The sequence below is a fragment of the Carettochelys insculpta genome, chromosome 11, assembly GCF_033958435.1.
Source record: "Carettochelys insculpta isolate YL-2023 chromosome 11, ASM3395843v1, whole genome shotgun sequence".
Lineage (NCBI taxonomy): Eukaryota > Metazoa > Chordata > Testudines > Carettochelyidae > Carettochelys > Carettochelys insculpta.
The window spans coordinates 24169690-24194814 of NC_134147.1; the positions used below are offsets into that span (position 1 = coordinate 24169690).

The window sequence follows — 25125 nt, forward strand, 5'->3', positions numbered from 1 at the left end:
GGAGTAATAGGATACAAAAGTGCTGATTCCTAGCTCTAGTGAAAAGCATTGACCAAAGAGCCTGAACAGAGACATTCCCCCACCCCCCATGGGAACAAAACAAATTGCTACTTCTTGTTTTCTCTTATTGCAAAAAGGTCAATTGTCAGCATGCACCAAGCTGCAATGACAGACTGTAGGAGGCTGGGGTAGACCACTGGCAATTTAGGGAGAAATTCCTGCTTAAGTGATCTGCCCAGTGAGCCTGGATCACAGACAAGTAATTAGCCAGAGGAGGAATGTTTTCCCTGGCACAAAAGTACAAGAATGCAATTGCCTCCTGACAAAGCACACTGGAGCATGAGCTCCCACTGCCTGTTCACATAATATGTTGCAGTGGTACTCTTGGAATCATTAAGTTCCTGATGAGATCTTGAAATGTCTTACCATCATTGTAGAGAGCATAAAGCTCCAGGATATTAATATGTAGAGAAGCTTCCCATTCTGACCACAGGCCTTGAACCTTCAGTGACTCCACACAGCCCCCAAACTTCTATGGGGTTATCAATGACAATAGTTCCAGTGGTGGTGACTAAGCAAAAGGAATTCCCTAGCACTGACGAAGGCAGATCTACACAATTTTATTTGTACCTCAATAACGTGTGAAGATAGAATGTGAGACATGCAGTTCAATAGGCACCCAGAATGACAGAACATTTACTTTATAAATAGAGATTAACATTAGGTAACTTTTCCCCATGAAGACAAGGAACTAAAGTGACCATTTGCCCCTAGAATTCCTTTACCTAGGATTACAGTTTCAACTATCGTACCAGAAACCAGCTTATATAATTTGTATATTTTTCTTAATGTGAAGAGTTTATTTTCCTTTCACAAAAACAGTGCCTAACTTTTCATGTTCAACTTTTAATATGCACGCCAATTCAAAATTTGTTAACATAATAGCTAAAATACTAATACGTTTCATTCTTAATTGATGCTTCATGTCTCCACCATAACAAACAGCCACAGGAAAGGAATTTGTGGAGAAAACTGTTTTTAACATTGAAGTGGCTTATTTCATCACATCTGAATAAATTTCAACTGAGTAAACCACATTTAAATATCTAGCTTGGCAGCATGTATATTTTCAACCTTTGTACTTTAGACATTTCACATGAAAAACTCACAAGAAACAAATACTTCACACCAATAACCTCTAAATATATACACACACCGTGCAAAACATATGAATGACCACTCTCTTTAGAATTGATATGTACAATAGAAGATACAAAAATGAGAAATAAGTCTGACAAAACAGATCTGAGGTTCCAAACTTTCTCAAGACAATTTGAAATTATGAATTAAAATATTAAGAAGAAATCTGAATGGAGAAATATAGATATTCCACTAAAGACAAGGGAAATCACACCTACAGCTATGTACCCTTGCTGTTGCAGATTCTACATGTAGGTCCAGTCCTGCAATACGAATACATTCAGGGCTGCTATTGAAATGATTAGGTTCTTTTCAAAAACTGCAGGATCAGAACGAACGTACTACAAAAAGGAAAAAAAGGAAAAAGGGAAAATATGCCAAATGTATTAGCATACGGCAGAGTTTAAGCTGTTACATTATTTTAACAAACTGAAGAAAGTCCAAAGTGTATCTTCTGCAAAGATTTGTAACTAATACGTCATTTTAACCCTGACACAGACCATTAACTAAACATTTATACTGTATTATATAGAGAAAACAGCTTACCTCTGTCTGAAGTATGGCAGCTCTCTGTTCTTTGGCAGTAAGCGACTCTTTAAGCACTTCAATGTGTTGCTTGCAATCTGAATTCTGATTGCTAAGGGTTTCAAGCTTAGTTTGTAAGGCAAGAAGTTCTGATTCTTTCTTTGAAAGTTCCTGTTTCAACTGGTCAATCTGCAAAATCAAAAACACACAGTTTTGCATCATTTAATCTCCACCTTACACTTACATGAGTTCAGAAAGATGAGAATGAATCTCATGTGATGCAACCCAGATATCTTCTGGGTAGTCAGGAGAAGCATTAAGGTTCTGACCACAAGGTACTCAGCACTCACAATTTCCATTACATTTAGGTTATGTGTTCACTACAGTCCCTTCTGAAAGAACTTATTTTGAAAGAGTTCTCCTACACACAAGAAAGCAGATCAAAAGTGTGATCTGCTCATTCGAAAGAGAGCATCCACACAGCCCCAGCTCTTTCAAAAGAACACAACAGGGATCAAAAAAATCAGGTGTCATGAGGATTGCTCTTTTGGAAAAAAAAAGCGGGGGGCTTTTTGTGTGTGAATGCTCTTCTGGATATTTCAAAAGAGCCACTTCTTTTGAAAAAATATTTCAAAAGAACTTTCTAGTGTAGATGTACCCTTAGTGTTTTCAATGTTGTTATAGTTGTGCTGGTCCTAGGATATGAGAGACATGAGGTGAGTGAGGTGGTATCTTTTATTTGACCAGCCTATGTTGGTGAAAGTGACAAACCTAAAAGCTGCACAGAGCTCTTCTTTAGGTCTGGGAAAGGTAAACAGAACATCAAAATGAAGTGATCAATTAACATCTTTGCACTTAGAGGATAAAGGAGGGTTAGTGAGCTATAGATTGTTGTAATAATGCATAAATCAAGTGTCTCTATTCAGTCCATGAGTTATGTCTATAGTAGTTATGAATTTAAGCTCCCCAAGATCAACTTTTGAAGGTGTTGTGCAGGTCACCATTGAAACTACTAAAACTACCCAAAACTACTAAAGAAGAAAGATTTTTCAGCTTGGAAGTAAACCTTCTTCTCGCCTCCCCAGCATTCATTTATTTTGCCAGCACATGTAAGCAAGTATAGAAACTAAGACAAAAAAAGTAAACAAAATAAACACTGGAAAAGTCTGTGCATATAATAAGAAGGATGAGCCCTAGATCTGAGACCAATTTAATTCTATTACATGTTTTATACTAGACCCTTGTAGGCATCTAATCTCTATTGGAAGCTCTTTTCTGTTTTGTTCATGATGCTACCAATACCCCGAAAAATCAACAGCCAAGAGAAATGGCTTTACTTACATCACAGATATGCTCCTGATCGCCCAGAAATGAATCTGATCATTAGTATGTATTTCTAATTTGAAGATCTCCACATTGAAAAGTGTTCTGAAAAATGTGTTATAGTTCCCAAACACAAAAGAAAAGATCCAAGTTAGGATAACTGTGTCTTTGACAAACTCAGAAAAGAAAAGGAAAAAGGAAAAAGAACTGGGACCTCTCCTCTAAAAAGAAATGTCCAGTACAGGACAAGACCACACGATTTTTAAAGAAACAATTTTTATCTGGTACTTTTAGTTCTTAAAAGTTTCTTGTATATTACAGTAAAAAATACTGACTTCTTTAAACAATTCTGTGTCCTTGCTGATGTGCTTGCATTCCTACTCCATTAAATGTAAAAGTGAACGTAAGAATAATGTTGACGTGACCCAAGTGAGGACTCGTGCTTCTCCAATGGTCTGTGTCTACACTAGCACCCCCCTTTCACAAGGGGGATGCTAATAAGACACTTTGGGATATGCCAATGAATATGCAGTGCCTCATTAGCATAATGGCAGCTGTGGCACTTTGCTTTCAATTGCGCGCAGCTCATCTACACAGGGTCCTTTTTGAAAGGACCCCGCACACTTCAAAATCCCCTTATTCCTATTCCTCATTAGCATATCCTGAAGTGTCTCGTTAGCATCCCCTTTTGAAAGGGGGATGCTAGGGCAGACATAGCCTCAGGTTCAAAGTAAAACGACAAGCACAAATTCCATATGTATTATAAATAAAGACTTCAAAGAAGATTTACCTGCATGTCTGGATATGGATTCTAGATCAAAGGTCAGAAGGGATCCATCTGATCATCTAGTCTAACCTCTTCTATCACATACCACAAGCCACAGAACTTCCATAAAACAATATCTAAATCACATTTTTAGAAAAACAGCCAATCTTGGATAACGACATACACCATAATTTCTGGTCTCAGTCTGACTCAATTCAACTTCCATCTCTATTGGATAGAATCTTACCCTTCTCTGCTAGACTGAATATGCCATATATGTGTTATGCCGACAGACCCAGGTTGCCAGCAGAAGGGATGGAATCTGCAATCATAGGTGCTAAAGCCTTGTGCTCTACCACATGAGCTAAAAGCCAAGGCTGTAAAGCAGAGACTGCATTTTCCCTAATTCGTGGTCTCAGTCCTTCTGGGGGTACCTATGGTATCCCAAGACCTCTAGTTATCTCTGTTCTTGACCTCGGGAGAAGTTTGGAGATGTTTGTTTATTATTAAAGTATTGGAATTTACAAAAAAGAAAATATTTCATGCTGAACAAAATACAATTTGCAATAATGTTCTACATACACAGCCGAAACACCTTCCCTTCTAGATTTAAATTAAGAGAAGATGTAAACTAAATGCCTATTCTTTAAATATAAAGATAATTCTTGCACCTAATGTTAATCATGAAAAGAGCCTTGTTGTACTGTTTGGCATCAATCAGGACATATATATCAGAACATCTTATCAGAAATCTCAGGTTCAACAGATCAGGTATAATAAGATCTGCTTGCTGACAGCCATATAAATACTTTTTCCACCTTGAAAGGTTCTATGATGAATGGCAGAACTAGTATCTTTTGCTGCAAATCTCAGTTATAAGAGTAAGGAAAGAGCTGGTGAAAGAAGTTGTACAGTGTTTCATCAGAATGTGACATATTTATCAAAATAATGATCTGAAGGTTGTGATGAAAACGATGGTACAAAAAACAGTCTTCTTCTCATTCATCTGGTCTTTAGAGCAAAGAAATATATTAAAGCTCTTCCTCTCAAAAACCTGGGAACTTCCCCTTTATATGCAAGATTTCAGATATTAGTTATGCCTTAAAAGCTTCAATATATTGTCTGAGATATTGAAGTAATTACATTAAGTCACTGAGAACTGCACACTTGTAGGTTAACTACATCTGAAAGTATACTGTCATCTCACCAACAGGTAACCCCATTTATGAATTTTAAAAGACTGTACTGAACACAAAAAATGTCCCACAAAACTTTAAATATAAAGGTAGCTGCCAAGAGGGCCTTAACCTTTTATTTCTCCCATGGGGAAAATTGAAGACAGTAGCTAAAACACGGCAGGTGTCACCGGATACTGAAGTTTCCTGGAATCTATCCCAGAAGACCCCACACTTCCTAAAATTAAGCTACTGTACCTTTCTCTGAGGCAGCAAATCCTAACCGGTTGGTGAGCGCCAGATATAAAAGTAAGTTTTAGGACCAATTACTCTCAACCTGTTCTCATTCAGAGAGAGAAAGGTCAAGGCAAGGAACAAGATCAAACTACCGAAATAGAGAAAGTAACTAGAAAACACTTTACAAATATATGAGGAAAACCATGGACAGGAAAAGTCTATTACTGAACAAGGAGAGAAAAACAACAGAAAACACACCAATGTCCAAATTTTTGTGTGTCCTTTTGTTTTGGTTTCCAGGAAAAAATTTGGCAGTGATTGGATAACTAACATAGTGAACATCAGCCTAAATGGGGTAAGATCTGAGGATAAAATAGAAAAAGAACATGTTAAGATTTACACCATCAAATTAAATGTCTTCACGTTTGGCAGGGCTTGATGAAATACTTAAGGAACTGGCTGAAGAGATCTGTGCGCCATGATAAATAACTTTGAGAACTCATGGCAAATGAGAGAAATCTCAGAGGACAAGGCATAAATGTGGAATAAAAGCAAGTCAGGGAATTACAGACCAGTCAGCTTGACTTCAGTACCCACTAAGACAATAGATCAAATAATCATTTAATTCTAAGCACCTAGAAGAAAATAAAGTGATAAGCAATAGTCAGCATGGATTTGTTAACAAATCACATCAAATCAATCTATTGTCCTTTTTGAGAGTGCAACATGCCTTGTAGATTGTAGGAAGTAGTAAATGTGATATCTCTTGACTTCTGTAAGGCTATTGACAGGGTTTCAGGAATTTCTCATAAATGAATTAGGGAAATATAGCCCGGGTGTACAACTGGTCAGAAAAAGCGAACTGATAGTTGTTAGCAATTGCTCACAATCAAGCTAGAAGAGTCCACTGAGCGGGATTCCACAGGAGTATGTCTTGGGTCCGATTTTCTTCACTATCTTCATAAATTATTTGAATAATGGCATAGAGTAGGGGTTCTTAACCTGTGGGATACAGGGGAGGTGTGAGGTGCCTCCCAGAAAATTTATTGCAATTGCTTTCTCACTGTATAAAATTCTAAAGTTGAGAATTCTTTATAATTAATGTTATGAATTAAAATTAACATTAATTGCTTATTAATTAAATATAGCGGAACTTGAGGTGAGATCAGATACTTAAGAGAATAATGTCTACTTTCATCATTAGAACTATTCAACCATATTCCACCAAACTGCTTTAAACTGGTTGTAACAGAAACTAACATCTTGCTAACAGTGTTACATTTTGATTGGCTGATGCAACAAGAGGTGATAGTTTTTTACCCAAGGCTGACACTTTTAAAAAAAGTTAGGTCAGATACAATATTGAGACTTTGTAGAATTACTGCAATCTTCACACACATCCTGCGCCTCCATTACGCCTGTTCAAGGTCAGGCATACCGCTTTCTCTTGCGTCGCACTGTATTGTTGTGTACTTTGCCCACACACACTGGTTCAGTTAGCAGACGGTCTTCAGCACAGGTAGTTGTTTTTGTGTTTAACTCTACCACAATCAATAGTTTAGTTTACATTTTTGTGTCCCCTCAAGAAGATGAGAAAATGTCAAAGAAAAGGAAATACAGTGATGATTATGTGAAATTTAGGTTCACGTGCTGTCTTGACCACAATGGAACCAAAAAACCTTGATGCTTTATATGTGCAAAAGTTCTCTGTAATGATAACATGAGGCCTGCCAAACTCCGACAACATTTCACAAATGTGAACCCAGGAAATTCTGGAGACTCGCTGGAGTCGCTGAAGCAGAAGAAAGCTTGATTCCACTCATCAGGCACTTTACCCAAGTTGGATTTAGGATCTACTCAGAAGCCACTCCTTGAGGCCTCCTATAAAGTGGTATATCTCATTGTAAAGAACAAAAAGCCTCACACAATCAGTGAGACTCTGATCAAGCCTTGTGCCCTTCAAATGGTCAAAGTTGTTCTTGGAAAGCAACAGAGGAAACAGATTGCTGAAATACCTCTGTCAAACGACGTCATCAGTTGTTGAATTTTGGATATGTCATCTAATATTTTGGATCAACTCATGGAGGAACTCAAGAAAGTTATCCTGGCCTTTGGACTTCAATTGGATGAAAGTACTGATGAGGCTCAATGCAGTCAACTCTTGGCTTTTGTGAGATACGCCACTGAAACGTGCATCAAAGAAGAGTTTTTGTTCTGTGAACCCCTGTTGGCTACCACAAAAGCTGCTGATGTTTACCAGCTAATCGAGGAGTTCTTTTCAAAAAATAGACTGGAAGATGAAACTGGGCTTCACATGCACTGATGGTGCCCCTTCCATGCTGGGGAAGAAATCTGGCTTTGGACCTTTGGTGCAGGTGGAGGCCTCACAGGTGGAGGTCATCCACTGTTTTTTATATTGTCATGCATTGGCATCAAAAACTCTTTCTCCGAGACTGAAATCAGCCATGGATGCCACTGTTCAAGGAGTGAGCTTCATCCAGTCTCGAGTTTTGAACCACAGACTCTTCCAAGTACTCTGCCAAGAAGTTGGAGCTGCTCATGAAGTAGTGTTATATCACACAGTACACCAGCTTTCACATGGAGGAGTCTTCTCTCATGTTATGGAAGTTAGAATTGAGATAGCCATGTTTCTTCAAGAAAAGGAAAACAAACTGTGTAAAGAGATTGAAACCCAAGGTTTCATTGCGTCGTTGGCCTATCTTACAGATATATGCTCGCAATTGAATGACCTCACCATTTCACTTCAAGGGTCAGAACTGACTGTTCTGGATGCAAATGAGAATATTGCTGCCTTCCACCAAAAACTGGCTCTTTGGAAGAGATGTGTGGCAAAAAACAAATATGCAAATTTTCCTACTCTGGAAGATGTTCTTCTTTCTGGAGAGGGTTTGTTAGAGACAGTTCCAGATTGCATTCAGGTGATATTTTGAGGCATCTGTAAAATCTCATGGACTCTTTTGATAATTACTTTGTTAAAGATGAATTGAAAAATGATGAGTGGATTCGAAATCCTTTCACCTTTAATTTGGACTCAATGGATGATGCTGACATGCAGAAGGATGACCTCATCAATTTGCAGAGCAAAGCTTTGCTGAAGCAAGGATTCTCCAGTCAAAATCTTGATGAATTTTGATGCTCTCAAATAGCTGCCTACCCAGTTCTGGCAAAGAAAGCTCTTTCAGCTTTGATCATATTTGCTACAACCTATCTCTGTGAATCTGGATTTTCAACATTGGTCAGCTTGAAGACAAAGGCTAGAAATCAGATGGATGCCAGGCATGACATACATCTAGCGTTGTCCAAGACTGTCCCTGGAATTTCTGTCCTTACTGACCGAAAGCAGCAACAGCCATCTCATTAATGTGGTCCTGACGAACTTTTATTTATTTATTTTTATATTTTTTGTGTACGTGAGGAATTGGCTAGAAATAAAATCCCTTTATCACCTTAATTATGTCTTGATTGGTTCAATGATTAATTTGGGGAAGGACAGGAGGTATAAACATTAAGTTCACTTTCAGGGGAGGTGTGAGGGCAAAAAAGTTAAGAACCCCTGGCATAGAGAACACACTTATAAAGTTTGTGGACAATAACATTCTGGAAGAAGTTGCAAGGGCTTTGGAAAAAGGACTCAGAATTCAAAATGATCTTGACAAACTGGAGAAATGGTCTGAAATAACAGAAGATGAAATTTAATGACATATGCTAAGTATTACACACAGGATGGAATGTTCAATGACTGCTGAGGAAGCAACACTTCAGAAAAGAATCTGCGGCGGGGAGGGTGGTCACAGTGGCTCACAGACTAAATGAGGATCCACAAATTAATAATGTTGAAAAAAAACCAAACATCATTCTGGGATATGTTAGCAGGAATGGTACAGTAAGCAAGCCATGAGAATGACTGCCCTACAATGAAAACGTCAGGGCAGGGGGGCACTGTCCAGGCTTGCCAGAAGAAGGCAGTGGCGCTTTATGGCAGGAGGGACTGCAAGGTCAGAAACTGGTGCAAAAATGGGGGTGATGGCCAGCTTGCAGAACAGATACACCCCCCAGGAATGTAAGGGCAGAAGGCTTTATAGGTGCAAGCCCTGGCATGGGAAACTCCTTTCTCCAATCCACCATACCTCAGCAGTACTAAGGCCTCAGCTAGAATTCTGTGTCCAGTTGTGGGGGCCACAGTTTGAGAAAGATGTGGACAAATAGGAAAAGTCCAGAAGAGAGAAGCAAAAAATATGGAAGATCCAGAAAACATGACTTGTTAGGCAAGATTGATGAAAACTGGATTTGTGTAGTATGGAGAAAAGATGACTGAGGAGAGAGATGATAATCTCCAAGTATATAAAAGATTGTTATAAAGAGGAGGGTGGCAGGTAGTTCTCCTTAACCAGTGAGAACAAGAAAGAAATAGAAATATGCATCTCCTAGAACTGGAAGGGACCTCAGGAGGTTGTCTAGCCCAGTCCCCTGCCTCTTGGCAGGACTAGGCACCAAGACATCTATTTGACATCTCTTTGCCTCAATGCCTAAATGGCCTCCTCAAGGATTGAGCTCACAACCCGGGGTTTAGCAGGCTAATGCTCCAACCATGGAGCTATCCCTCCCTATTACTAAGAAGTAATAGACTTAAGCTGCAGAAACAGTTAGACAACAGGAATAACTTCCCCACTAAACAGTTAAGAACCAGAAAAATTACCTAAATGACTATGGATCTCCATCCCTGGAAATTTGAAGAACAGGTTAAATAAACCCCTTTCAGAAATGATCTAGAATAGTTACCTCTGTGCTTCAGTGCAAGAGACTGGACTAGATGACCTATCAAGATCACTTCCAAACCAATATTTCCATGATTCCACCCGAGTATGTGGGCTCCACAGGAGCAGAAGTAGCATCAATCCCCTCACACAAATTTTTCAAATCCCAAGATACAAATTTAAGTGCACAAGTGACTCTTCCAATTTTCATTTCAAAATTATCAGCTTCACAAACTTTCACATAAAAACAGATGATGTGTGAAAAGGAATTAATGCATATAAAAATCAAGAAAAAAAAGTATAGTTTCACAAACAAAATCGCTATGGTGCTTTTGGCCAGCTTTACTCTCTTTATCATGGTCAAAGTTTCAACTTCATTATAAAACAGCCATCTGGCTGTCCTTTCTCTCCTGCATTCCCCTCTCAAATCACTGTTCCTTGTCATCTTAAAGGAGCTTACAGATAAAATGCCTCTTTTCTCAACTTCCCAAGATTTATCTATGGGAACGCTTCATCCCCTCCCCGATCATCCCCATCATTGCTGTCAGTTGTTTCACTTTAAAAATCTGATCATCGTGTACCTTTATTGTACAAGGTAGCCTCATGTCATTGCCTTGTTCCGTTATAAAGAAACAAGAGTATAATGAGGAACACAAGTTCTGGAATAAACTCATCACAGTATGTATTTTTAAAAAGACAATTTTAAATCTATTGAGAAAAACAAATCCCAAAAAATTATCTGAAAGTACAAAAATAAAATGTTAGAGCTACTCTTTGACCTCATGGCAGTTAAACAAAATTAAATTAAATGTGGTAAAATGTGCAGCTGACATCAAAAGTCAGGTGCTAAATTCAATTCTGACCATGTCCAAATAAGTGAGTAACATAATCAGGTGAGTCTGGGAGATATGTCCCTGCTGTTCTATTCCCAACTCTGCTCCTAATTGGTGTGTGACCCTGGCCAATCCATTTAGTTTTTCTTTGTCTGTAAACTCAGACTAAGAATATGTATAAACCTTTATGAAATGCTTTGAGATTCTTAACAGAAAGGCACAGTATGACTACAAACTATCAATTAAAAAATTAAAATTTTAGAAATATTAAGCTGCATCTATATGGCCCCTCCTTTTTGGAAAGGAAATGTAAATGAGCAGGATCAAAAATGTAAATGAGGCATGGATTTAAATATTTTGCACCTCATTTCCATATCCCCAGGTGATCTGGCTTCCAGAACAGGCATTTCTGCTAGCCAAAGCAGCCATGTGGACTGGGTTCCTTTGAAAGGAAGCTACCCTTTTGAAAGTACGCTTCATCCTGAAACAAAATAGGAAGAAGGCGCTTTTGAAAGTGGCGGTTTCCTTTTGAAGGAGCCCTGTTCCTCATGGCTGCTTTGGCTTCTGGAAATGGCTCTTCCAGCAGCCAGATTGTGCAGGAATATACAAATGAGATACAAGATATTTAAATCCACATCTCATTTACACTTCCAAACTCATTCATTTGCATGTCCCTTCCGAAAGGGAGGTGCCATGCAGACAGCTGTAGAATTTTAAAGTACAGTATGTAAAACACACATTCACAATGGAAACAACAACTCAGCACCATTTATGGCACAGTGATGCTAAACACAATAACACTATCAAGATATTGAAAAATTTAACAATTAAAATGGTATAAAAATAATGTAGCTGAGAATGGAAAACAAACAAAGTCATAAAGGAGTTTTTAGGCAGTGAAAGTAGGAGTTAGAAAACTGAGAAAATGAAGATACCTCATATAAGATGCAGAGGGTAAAAAAGCAAAAGAAACAGCATAAAGCATGAGAAATGTAGTAAATGAATTAATGATTTTGCAGATGAAGTGTGATGAACTGGCCTCTCTCTATCTTGCCTGAATTAACACTTACAATTGCTTTTTTTATTATTTAAAAAAGGATTCCTGCAGCAACTCCATTCAGTGCCAAATACTGCACATCCACCATAAACATATTCATAGAGTACTGCTTAAACTGCAGAGTCCAATTAAAGCTCTTGCTCACATTATTTTAATACCATTAAGCTATTTTAAAAGTAGTCTGTACCTTATTTTTCATGAACTTTGAGTGACTCTTGTAAACCTCTATTTGTTTGATCTCTTCATCTCGGTCCTCTATATTCAGAACTCCATTTGTCTTTAACATCTGTATTTCATCTTCGAGATCCCTTATGTTGCGCTCAAGTGAAGCTATTTTTGTGTCCTGTGTTAAAAATTTGAGAGAGAGAGAGAGAGAGAGAGAGAGAGAGAGAGAGAGAATGAATGTGTGTAATTACATGATGCCTGGATGTTAAAAACCAATAATTGTGGCAATGTAGTACAATAACAATACCCAGCCCAAGAAACTGGAAAAAATTCTGTTCTTATTTATACTGATGCTCGGGTGTAGAACAATTTGCATACTGTGGGTGCTGAGAGATAGTGAACCAAACTGTAAACCTTGCATATGTTGAAAACCTCTTTAAGCATGGGAATGCATCACAGCCACACCCATAGTTCCAGAACTTAAATACTAATGTAAATCCCAGTTAATTTCCCTGACAATAGCTTAAAGAAAATTATTATTTAGACTTCTGTTCTCAAATGAGTTGGGTCGCTTCTCCATCTAGTGGTCTGCTGACCACAAAGTTACAATCCTGTCCTGCTTACATCCTTTTCCTCCACTCCTACATGCATATATGTGCTTTGGATCCTGCTGTCTCAAGGAACATTGCAAACAGTATGTAACAACTTCATATGCAGCTACAGAAATACCACCTCATATACTGGTTACTATCTTGTGTCAACACAGCACTGAAAAAACCTAGTTATTCAGCTATCATTTTCATTTGTTGTCTGGAAACTGAAACATCAATCCACTTGTGGATGGATAGAAATCATTAGGACTTGTATGTTCTCACCTAACTCTCACTTTGATAAGCTATAGCAAAATCACTCAGTAGGCAATCTGAAATTATTTCAAAATAGAGGATGCATTGTGCAGATGCTTGCAAAGTTATTTCGGTATAGCAGTCATTTTTCCAAAATAACTTTGCTGTGTAGACATAACATGTGAGGCCAAATCACTGGGTGCCAGTGCAGCAGCTTTCTGCTGTCCAGCGATAGATCAGCCTGTAAAACCAGCTTAACGTGCCACAGGAGAATCGCCCTAGTGTGACGTGACGTGATGGACTGGAACACAGAGACCTTCTTGAGACTATCATCTGGTGAGATGACTGTAGCACTGAGCATGTTTACCTGCCATCTGGGGCAGAGAGGTACAAAGAGGGGGGTGCCTCCAAAAAGGGACGTGACATTTTGTAAGGTGGGGGCACAGTACGATTGGCTCCCCCTACTCCCACAGCTTCTGCTGCCTCCCCAGCCCTCTACTTCCTCCCCTGTGGCCTCCACTGCTATCATTGTCACGGGAACACTCCCCCCTCACACACTCCGGCCCCACTGGGCCAATAAGAATTTTCTGACGCCCTGAGTCAAGCAGCAGGGCCAAGCCAGTGAGTTGATAGCTTTGCAAGGCAGTCACAATGGTGCCCTCTGAGAGTCCCCCAAGATGCTGGTGAGGAGTTAGTGCTGCCTGCGGGGGTACAGGGCTGCTTTCAGCCTGGTGCCACCACCACTCTTCAACATAGTGCAGCTCTAAGTCCCCCTGAGCCCCCCCACATATTCCCCTGGGGTCCTCCTGCCAGGCACCCCCCCGATCCCCATCAGTACCCCTTCCGGAGCATCCCACCCACTTCCTGTGGTCCTCCCACAGGTTGGGGGGGAGTGGCTAATTGCAGGGCTGAAAAGTGAGGCCCGATGTAAGAAGTTTGCTCACCCCTGCTCTGGAGCACCCCACTAACCCTTTCCACATGGCTAGATGTTTTGGTATCCCACAGCAAAGGCACAGAGTTAAGGTAACAGCCCTACAACAGAGCAGCGCAGACACTGGTAACAGCTCAGCTCTGGAGGGCTCAGTTACAGGGACTTGTAGCATACACAAGCACAGCCCCAAATGGGACTAAAACCCCCAATAAATCGCAAATGGTTATATATTGAAATTAATTACAAAAACAACTGGGTAGATGTTCCCACATTAGTATTGTAGGTAGTCAAGTTTAGGCTTGTTTTTTTTTATTTTTTGGTTTTGGGGTGTGTGTGTGTGTGTGTGTGTGTGTGTGTGTGTGTGTGTGTGTGTGTGTGTGTGTGTGTGTGTGTGTGTGTGTGTGTGTGTGTGTGTGTGTGTGTGTGTACACGTATACTGGGGTTTTGGTTTGTTTTGCTTTGCTTTGCTTTTCCTTCCTTCTATGTAAAACAAGACTTTCTGTTAAAGACTAAAGTCACACAAAATGTTACATCTTGGAAAACATTGTGAATTTATCTACTTAATTTCCTTTGTCCTTGCAAGTCTTCTATCAGGCCTATTCTATTTAAAACACAAGTCATCTACAGCACAAAACAAAGGATTCAAAATTATGTTAATCATTTAATGTAAACAAGTCATTTACAAAATCACTACCTAAGTAATACAATGTCTCATGCTTTGTGAAATAATGTAACTGTTCATTAAATACACACTGTACATTTAACAATCCTACAGCATACTAAACAATTAAAAATACCTCATCCATGTGACTCTGAAAAAACTTCTGTGTACAACAAAAGATTTATTTTAAAATCAAAAGCAATGCGGGATTACACAGAGAGGGCAGGCAGGTACCTAGAGCCTCATAAAAATGTTCAGTAAATATTTGCTTGCCTCATTACAGCTGCATAGGAATGTCTAGCCCAGCAGAACTCCTCCAGCCACCCATGAACCACTTAGTGTGCAATGTGGTTCAAAATCAGACAAAGGAGGCCAGGGAAAAAAGAAAGGTAGTTTATTGATTCTCTTGCCTACTAAAACTATAACATTAGGCACACACACACCCAACTTTTTCCCAGTGTAGTTTAAGTCACTCACATGACAATAGGATAGCAGTTTGGAGTTTGGAATGGGGCAAATATGTCCACGTTCATTGTGAAGTCTTACCTAACTTACTGAATTTTAAAATATTTTCACTATTTTTAAGCAAATACAAAAACTTTAAGTGCAATGCTGCAGCAAGATGGCAAATATGATCCCTAGGTACATAAACCAGAGGAATGCTGAATAGAAGTAGGGAGGTGATATTCTCCATGGTCGCAAATGATGTTCCACATTATTAAATTCCAAGTAATGCACTTTGGAGAGAAACTGCACACTATTCAGACACGTTACAGGATTCAATTTAATTGTAATAGATCAACAATAGAACCTGGACATCACTAAACTATTCAATGTGCATCCATGATCAAAAAAGCAAACAAGGTATTTGGATGCATAAGGAACTGGAAAATAATATAGAAAATATAAGCATCTGTTATTCCATGTCTTCCATTTGCATTGCTGTTTTTACACACAAACTCTGTTGTAAATGCTGCGAATAATTTACCTTTTTCTGTCTGCTGAGGGGGAACTAACAAAAGTTCTTACCCAATTCATAACACAGAAAAAAATTATAATGCCTTGCTGAACATAAGAGCTATCAGAGGTGCTGCTAGAAGCCCCAAGTAAACTGCCCCAAAAAACTTCTTGATCACATCCCCAGCAACAGCAGACAATAAGGGAAGTAAAACACAGCTGACCATAAAATGCAATATCCATCCCACAGGAAATTCAGAAATTCATTCAGAATCAGAACAAAGACTCAAATCTCAGGATGTCCTGTGACATGGAATACATCCCTGTGAGAACATACTAATGCTGCTGCCACCTATCCAGGTATCCTTGTTTGCCTGCAATGCATATGGAATTAGGAAAACTCCTAAGATAACAATGGCAAGTGGCAGGAGAGGACAATTCCTCACTTGATGAGGGATGAATAGCCTGCCAAGGAAAGACAGGCGGCTGGGGAGCTGTGGCTCCCAGGTATTCCTGGCTCCCCAGGTGTGTGATGCAGAAGAGCTAGGCATGCAAGCTAGCAAAAAAACAAGCACATTTTGAAACCAGCCTAGCAGGTAGCGTTCAAGCAGAATCCTCCCTGCATTTCATCAGAACGCCATCAAAATTGGCATGTTCCTACAGAAAAGTTTGAGTTTGACAAATTAATCAATTCCAGTAGAAAACCATTCCAGCTAACAGTTCCAACCAGCTATAAGGACTTTTTTTTTAAGTGGAATTTGTAATAATCATTCAGGTAAAATCTAAATTACTTAGTGTACTGCATAAAATTCTCTAATGTGGCATTTGTCCATGGACAGAATATAGCATATCTAAACCTTGACCATGGGATCAGCATTATTCATATTCATACTGAGAATTCTTTGGGGAATTAAGATACTGAAAAAGCTAACAGAAAAATCTCTGCTATTAAATTACCTACTCAATGTTAGGTAAAACATCTATAATTAGACATTACTGGGCCATCTGCAAAAGCCTTCTTCTACAAGAGGATGTGGGGTGTATGGGGTGTCCAGGGAGGGGTGGCACCTCTGATGTGGGGACTTGTTGTGTCCCCACCTGGCACCCAGCTTTCACCTGTGGCTCCAAGAAGTGGTAGTATGCAGCCACCACACCGTGATAAACCGCTTTGACAGGCAGGCTAAACCAGGTGAGGGTAGCCATCATGTCTGAAACCTGCGGTGAGATAGGGAATTGTCTATCCCAGCATGCAAAGTCGGCCCCCACGGATTGGACGGATGAGATCAACAGCAAGATCCAACGACCAGGAAGGTGGTTCTGCAATGCTCTGTTGAGAGCGAAGGGCATAACAAGGCACCAAGGACGGCATGGCCAACCACTGCAGCCTAGGAAGACCCAGCCGTGACGACTTTTCGTACCACTGGAACCAGGCTTCTGAGATCAAGAGAGTGGAACTGCCCCTGTGCAACAGCTTTTCTACTTTACACATTCTCCCACACAGGTTCTCTGCACAAGTTATTGTCAGACACGACGGACTACCTACTACAAGAGGATGTGGTAGAGTGGAAAGTCAAGAAAAAAGGAGATGCCTGCTTATTTAATTCTTCTTGTTTTGAATAAATCATCCAATGGGGTAGAAGCAAAAGAACAACAAATTACCACAGCCTTAAGAAGGACATGGGTGAATAAACACACGACCGTAGTACAGATTGAATCTCTTTGGTCTGGGACTCTCTGGTCCAGCAAGCAACATCCATGGTCTGAAGGACCACAGAGCCACAGAGGTTGCCAGTAGCTAGGAGTTCATATGGTCTGGTAGCAGGCAGCCCCACCTGCTGGGATCAGAGCCTTACTGGCCTGGGTCAGAGAACCCCAGCAACTGGGAGTGAAGCTCTGCCAGCTGGGGGCATGGGGCCTCTGCCAGCTGGGAGCAGGGAGTCTCTGACAGCTAGGGGCATGGCTGCTGGCCAGGGGCAGGGAGCCCTGCCGGCTTGGAAACACAGACCTGCTGGCTGCCAGGAGCTGAAACCCCTGCAGATGGGGGCAGGGAGCCACTAGCTGCTGAGGACAGGGAGCCCCACTGACACAGGGCATGGACCTCTGCCGGCTGGAGTAGGGCCACTCAGAATGGCCTGACCTCCCCTATTGCAGCAAACTTCCTCCTTCCAGGTGGTTCAGATCCCAAGTGTGTGGGACCATACAGGTCCAACCTGTGCTTACAATACAGAAAATTCCATCCAGGAGCAAGCCAGGTTACTCCAGCCAACTCCATATCCTGTTTCTAGCACCTTCTTTCCCCTGTTACTCCAGAAGATGACAAAATCCAAAGAAACCTGTAACTGATTTTATATGTAATTTTATCATTAGGGGGAAATATTTACATCTCCCTACTTTTCCCATAATTGATCCATTCATGCCCCATATCATAAAGTTTAAGTCTCATAAGAAATTTCTCAGTCAAATTACCTGTAGCTATTTATGTATTTGTTCACCTAATTAATGAGCATTTCCTTTTATTTTCTACACAGAGTTTTGTGGCTAAAACTCTGCAGCAATCAGAATTTCTGTCCAGGGAAAATTACACATTACTGATTTATTTTTCATCTGGAATCAGAACATAAACCACAGAAACCAAAAATTTTCTGCAAACCACGATTTTTTGAAAAATTCCATGTTAGAAGAGCTGAAATAGGATTTTTTTAAGAAGTTCCATCACAGCAAGCTGGCTCACTAAGACTATGGCTACACTACCCAGTCATTTCAAAATGGGTCCCATATAAAAAGAGATTAAAGAGAGTAGGACTTTTCAGCTTAAAAAAAAGAGGAGACTAATGAGGATATGATAGAGGTATATAAAATTATGAGTGGTGCGGAGAAAGCAAACAAGTAAACATTATTTACTTGCTCCCCTAACATAAGGGCTAAAGAACACCAAATGAAATTAATGGGCAGCAGGTTTAAAACAAATAAAAGGAAATTCTTCTTCACACAGCACACAGTCAAAATGTGGAATTTCTTTGCCAGAGGAAGCTAGGACTATAACAAGCTTTTAAAAACAGCTTGATAAATTCATGGAGGTTACGTAAATTAATGGCTATTAGCCAGGATGGATAAGGAATGGTGTCCCTTTCCTCTGTTTGTCAGAAGCTGGAGATGGATGGCAGGAGAGAGATCATTACCTGTGTTTCACTCCTTCTGGGGCACCTGGCATTGGCCAATGTCATCAGACAGGATACTGAGCTAGATGGACCATTGGTCTGACTCAGTCTGGCTATTCTTATGTTCTTATATTAACTGCAGTTATTTCAAAATAACTGAACTATTGTTGAGACTATGCACACTCTATTTTGAAATCATATTGGAATTGCAGGTGCTTTACTCCGAAATTGGTAACCCTCAAAGTGAGAGGAATAATGCCTATTTCAAAACACCTATTGAGACACAGAATCACACAATTTTGAAATAAGCCATAATGGGCTCCAATGGCAATATTTCAAAATAGTGCTATGGACCCAGACATGCTATTTCAAAATAGCTAGGTGCTATTTTGAAATACATTTTGTGTGTGGTTGCATTATTTCAAATAGGACACCAGAATATATAAGACGTTTTGCTGTATTGGGTCATGCCATTTCAGACATGAAAGTAACAAACATCTTACAGATTCTGTTGTATCACAAACCCTCTTTCGGGAGGGGGATCGTGGCAGGAGGTTGGGAGGTATGATAGGAAGTGCAGGGGGCTCAGGGCAAGGGGTAGGGTGTAGAAGAGTGCAGGGGAGGAAGTGGGAGCTTGAGGCTGGGGAAGTCCTGGCCAGTGGAGGCTCAGGGCAGGGACCATCTCAGCTGTGGTTGGTTACCTGGTCTGTGCCCCATGCTTCTGGTCCTGACCAAAGGGAGCTGTGGCTCTGGGGGCACTGCACACAGACAACAGCAATGTTATGTGAAGACCCCATGCCCTCCCTTCCCCTAAAGGGCCACATTCTGCAGGTATGGCACATTCCTTCACTGCATTCAATCAGCACAGGTGAGAGACCAGCAGCACTGGCTGAGAGCCCCACCAGGAGGGGTACCTTCACCCATCTTGCTCCCAGCCAGCCCCTTTCAAAGCACACTCCTGCCTCCTGCTTCAAGACAGTGCAGTATGGAGTGAGCAGGACAGGGAGCCCTGGAGTTAGTGGGAGCCTGGCTGGTAGCACACACCTCCACTTGCTACAGAGACACCCCAGAATTGGCCCCTTTCTTACTGGTGTGGAGCCCAGGGGAAGAGGGGAGGACGCTGGCCTATTTTCACATTTGCTATTAATCAGAATTAGTAGGCTATTGCCAATAGGTGCCAATAACTAATGCTTCAGAAGAAGGAGTATTTTTCCTCCCCCACGAATGACTCTACCCAATTGTGCCTACATCTGGCCTGGGGGAAGAGTTGGATTCCTTATTTCCTGGTCCTGACTATGCTCAAGTTTTGCCTCGAAATGTAAATTAAAAGCATTAATTAATACAGGCTTGTCCTGACTGTGGTGAGGGAGTTGAAGTAATAAGAGACTGACTCTGCAGATTAGTTTCCAGTGATAATGACTCATATATATCCCAGAACATTATGATAAAACTGTTGGTAGCATATTGCCTGACACACATGGCAAAACACATAGCGGGGCAAATAATCTGCAAAAAAATAATTTATTCAAAGCATTTTGACTCTTTCTGTTCATGAAATGTCAGCAGTGTCACTATTCCCAAATGTATTTGTTGCTTAAAATTATTCATCAAACTATTTCCATGAATAACTTGGTAGAGTGTTCACAAGCAGTTGAATGTCAGTATTTAATATTTGAAACTGCAAATTCAATTTGTCTTGGCCAGTTTTACCTGAACATATATATCACATGTGATGTTTCTAGCCACTCAAAGAAGAAACAGTCTTTTGTTTCATACTTGAGCATTTGATCATTGCTTTCTTCTGAAAACATTTATTTTCAAAGGAGATAGTATCACCTTAAGGTTAGGCTCAAAATTTAAGTTCTGTAAAGGAAAGCTATTGCCAAACCTAGTACGAATTGACATGGCTTCATTGTTAATTTTATAGACAACAGGTAATAGTCACTTCTTATAGGATAAATCATAATAGCATTTGGTATTGCAAGAGAGATAAAGAGAAAAAAATCATCAGGAAAAAAGTAAACGTCCATAAGCATAATTATACAGACAATGTCTGCATAGATGTTAAAAGAAAAGTGTGGAAAATATTTAGGTTAACCTTTAAAACCAGACAAAAGGAAGACTCATGCAATTAGAACAAGAAGAATACTTTGCACTGCACACACAAGCAGTTTTCTAGTAACATACCTGAAATATCAAAGCAGGGTCAATATATAAAGATGGTTGTTTCTGCAAGTAAGGTAAAATTATTTTCATTCAGTTAAGAACTTGTTTAATACATTTTGATTTTGTCTCTGTACAGTTCAGACTTGAGCACAATTGTCATTAGCTTACAATGAAGATGTGCATTTTGCTAAATTGGTAGGAAAATTCTGCCAAACTTACACAGGTAGTCTCATTAGTTTAAGTGGCACTTAGCATAAATAAGATTTGACCTAGTGTTGATTAAAGTATGTAGTATTTGTTTTTAACATAAACAATGAATGCAATCATGTTAAAATATATTCAGCCTCCCTTGCTTTTAATGTTTAGGTTATTTTTAGGTTTAGGTTACCAATAGTAACCAACCTAAGAGTCTGATAAGCCAAAGAATTTAAACCATATTAAATTATTACAACATATATACCAAACTCAGAGCATAAGTGGGTGCAATTCCACTGAAGGTAATGTTTTTCAATATACCTGCCTCACTCACTACATATCCCTGCCTCATTTGTGTACATCATTCAATTGCTGTGTTGAATGAGTCAGGGGGAATAACAACACTGTATGAGCAAGTAATGAAAGTCTGCATCATAATGTATATGAACACGGAGATAGTTAGCGTGGTGCTATTATATTTCTCAACTTATTTCTTTAGCATCAAATATGTATTCTATAACAAACCATGCTGCAGTAAATAACCTAGCATTAACATATTATATCTTCTAACATTTAAAAAAGGAAGATAAAATAGTACTACTATGTAGTATTGTTATTCTTCAAAATATTTAAGAAAAGATAGATACTATATTGCTACACCTGGCTTTGTCAATTACATAAAACTTGTCTCAAGTTTGCATATGTAATAAGTAGCAACACTTCATATAACAGTATTCATGTCATTCCGCAAAAAGGGAGATTTGAGATGCATGCTAGCTGGAGAAATTCTCTGCACCACAACAGAAGTGTAACAACTGCTTCTTTAAAGGTAACTGACATCTTGCCCTTGTTAAAGCAGGCACTTATATTCCATTCCAACAAGGACCCCAAGACCTGCTTGCTCCTTTTCACCGTCAAGAAAAACATGGATCTACTGTAAAGAGTTTGTCCTGTACATCTTCAGTTTCTGCCACACATACCAGAAAACAAAATCCAAACACCAAAGACATAGCATTTATCCCCCAATAACAGATATATTTAGTCACCATGGATGCAGAGAACACAGTCCGAACGTGAATAATTTTATACAAAAACTAATCTGAAAAGTCCTTTCAAAAAGAAACACAACAACATCTGTCATCAGATGCAAATGATCCATTTTAACTAGGTTAATCACCAGAACACTTCCACTGACTGGAACCTTCCAGAAAGCAGCTAAGGAGATGAAGAATGTTTTCTTCAACTCCTGCCCAGCCACTACATAAGAGCTGAGAAATTTCTACGTCACTAGCACTCTAGCTTTCTTCCATTCCACTTGATTACTCATGTATCATCTATATTAGCACTGCAAGAGCAAAACTCAGGAAGAGGATGTGACAAAGCAACTCTAGAACACTGATTATGGAAACCAATCATAATATCTTAGCAATCGATAAAGTAGTTTATTGTCAAATCCAACCTGAATTTTATGCAACAACTATCGCACCTCTCCAATGCCCTCAATGTACACTAAACTAAACAGCTAACTGGAGAAGCTGGAATAATATCAGGCCTACAGTATCATCCGCTAACTGAAACTTATTGTATTATTAATCAACAATTTTTCATTCAACAGTTTAATCATAGTAGATTTGCCATCCACATACATCATAGATTCCAGTGAACACATCCTTAGCAAGGTGGGTTACATTTGTACTACATGATTTTGGCTTACATCTCAATCAGAGAAATCGGTGTTTCCCAAACTTAAAACTTTAGCCTATGGCTACACTGGAAGCCTCTGTATACAGAGCAACAAAAAGTCTTGTGGCACCTTATAGGCTAACAGGTATTTTGGAGCATAAGCTTTCATGGGCAAAGACCCACTTCATCAGATGCATGAGTGGGCAGGGGTGGTTTCAGAAGGGTATTTAAAGAATGGGGTCCCAGTAAAAGGGAGGGCCAGAGCTGACAAGGTCTATTCAGCAAGGTGGAAATGGCCCATTATCAAAAGTACGTGTCAAAAGAGGAAAAAACAAGACAGATCAGACAGGGCGATATGAGCCATTGTCAGAGTCTAATGGGGAGATATTAAAACCCAGGGCAGAGAAGCTGTTTTTGTAAACTGTGAGACACTCCCAATCTCCGTTTAACCCTTGATTAATAGAGTCTAATTTGCAAACAAATTGCAGCTCAGAGATTTCTCTCTCCATTTGATTTTTGAAATTTCTTTGTTTCAGGACTGCCACCCTTAAATCTGCTACTGAGTGTCCAAGGAGATTGAAGTGTTCCCCCACAGGCTTCTGTACATTATCATTCCTGATGTTTGATTTACGTCCATTTATTCTTCTACGTAAAAGCACTTCATTAGGCAAATTACTCCTCAAGTAAAGGCACTTTGAAGGAACACAGGCACTTCCAAGTGCCTGTGGCTACACGGCATGCCAGCACTTTGAAATTTGACACTTCGAAGTTGCTGCAAGGGGGAATTTGCCTAATGAAGCGCTGCATATTCATTGCAGCACTTCATTAGTAATCTCTCATCACCCCGATTACCATGCCCCCTTCAAAGAAGGGGGTAAGTGTAGACAGCCTCTGTCAACAAAAGGGCTCCCTGGAGCATCTATGCAGCTTTTTTGTTTTTGTCAACAAAATACATTTTGTGTATAGGTACTCCGCATGTTTTGTCTACAAAACCCCAGTTTTGTTTACAAAACTCTCTCGTGTTGATGCAGCCTTGCATACTCCTTTCAGAACTTCGGCCCTATTGGTGTACCCCTCTTCCAGTGCCATCCCAATGCTTATCTCCTGACTTCCAGTAATCTATTTCCTGCCATCTACCCCCTGAAATTCTTTTGCATAAATTATAACCCATACTGCAGTTATTCGGTTAACATTTTGCTAACATATCAAAATACCTCAGATTTTCAGATTTTTTTTTCAATTACTTTCCTCCTATAACAATCCACTTATGCCTGGGTATAATTTTGATGAGAGAGAAGAAAAAGATGACTAACCCTCTGCAAATTTCAGACTGAAAAAAAAGTAACAAAACCCCCTATCAGTGTTTGTCTCCACCAGCTTTCAGCCACCTAGTACAAAGCGAGGGAAGACAGCTAAGGGGAAACTGAAGCTGACACTTTAGCTATCAGTGTTCAGGAAATACTCCCTTCTTTTTACTTAGGGTGAGGATCAGTTGTTTGATTTGCTCAGCTAACAAGAGGCAACTGCAGACAAAAGGACATTGCAATGAAGCGTCCCCATCTCTAGCGGATGCTGCCCTCCTTGCTGGAGAGGCATGGGCAGGAGGCTAGAGTTAGGATTCCTATAGTCAGAGGTGAAATCTCTCCTAGCCATCTAGCTTCCAGCTTGGAATGGATGAGGTCAGCAGAATGGGAAGGACATTAGTCTGCTGAAGTGGAGTCCAAGCTACTAGCTTTCTACCTGCTTCTTTGTGCCAGAGGAGACAGATGAGGAGATGGAAGATGGAAGAACATGGGTAGAGACAGCACAGGGGAACCTTGGGGGAAAACGGGAGCTTAGAAGTAAAAGGAGCAGGTGAGAACTGCATTATTTGTTTTCCTTAGAGCACTAACTGATGAAATCAGGAAACTACATTAGGATCTCAGCTTCCCTTAAAAAGTAAGATTCTTGCCTTCTTCATTGCAAATTACATCTTGAAAATCTAAACCAAGCAACCTAGTGCTCTGCAACCAGAAGGCATATGCAACTAACACAAAATGTTCTACTGAGTAAACCTCTTGGTTGGAGCCCTGACTTGTGATCTTTAGACAATAGAGGCTGCCAGTCCTAGAAACCAGGGAACAATAGCCTATGTAGTCCTCTGTCAGATGACGGAAATATCTTGTATTTCATTCCATGAGTTTGATTGATGCCAGGAAATAAAGAACATATATCTGCGTGCCACCCTTTTCACTGACCAGAAACCTGGGGAGAAGGGACCCTTTAAAACCAAGGAGTAAATCTGTATATGAAAGTTTGAGACAATCAAGTTTGAAGGAATTAGGAGCTGTGTGGAACAGAAAGCTGCACTGAAGTTTCCTGGCTCTCAGGGGTGTCTCTGTTCTTCCCCATGCTGTGAACCATCTTAGAAGAACTGGGCTTTTGTAGAGGAGGAAGGGACACAGAGATGTGGTCTGTGTAGTGGGAAACTGAG

General features: G+C 40.0%; 1 protein-coding gene across 1 annotated transcript in view; it reads right to left on the reverse strand.

Moving 5' to 3' along the window:
- Positions 1 to 25125, reverse strand: part of ERC2 (ELKS/RAB6-interacting/CAST family member 2) — an 868752-nt gene that overhangs the window by 677313 nt on the left and 166314 nt on the right. Inside the window, exons 4-5 of the mRNA XM_075005383.1 lie at positions 12079 to 12234; positions 1747 to 1914 (exon numbers count right to left, since the gene is read on the reverse strand). Of these exons, the coding sequence (XP_074861484.1) occupies positions 1747 to 1914; positions 12079 to 12234 (324 nt within the window). The remainder of the gene's footprint in view (positions 1 to 1746; positions 1915 to 12078; positions 12235 to 25125) is intronic.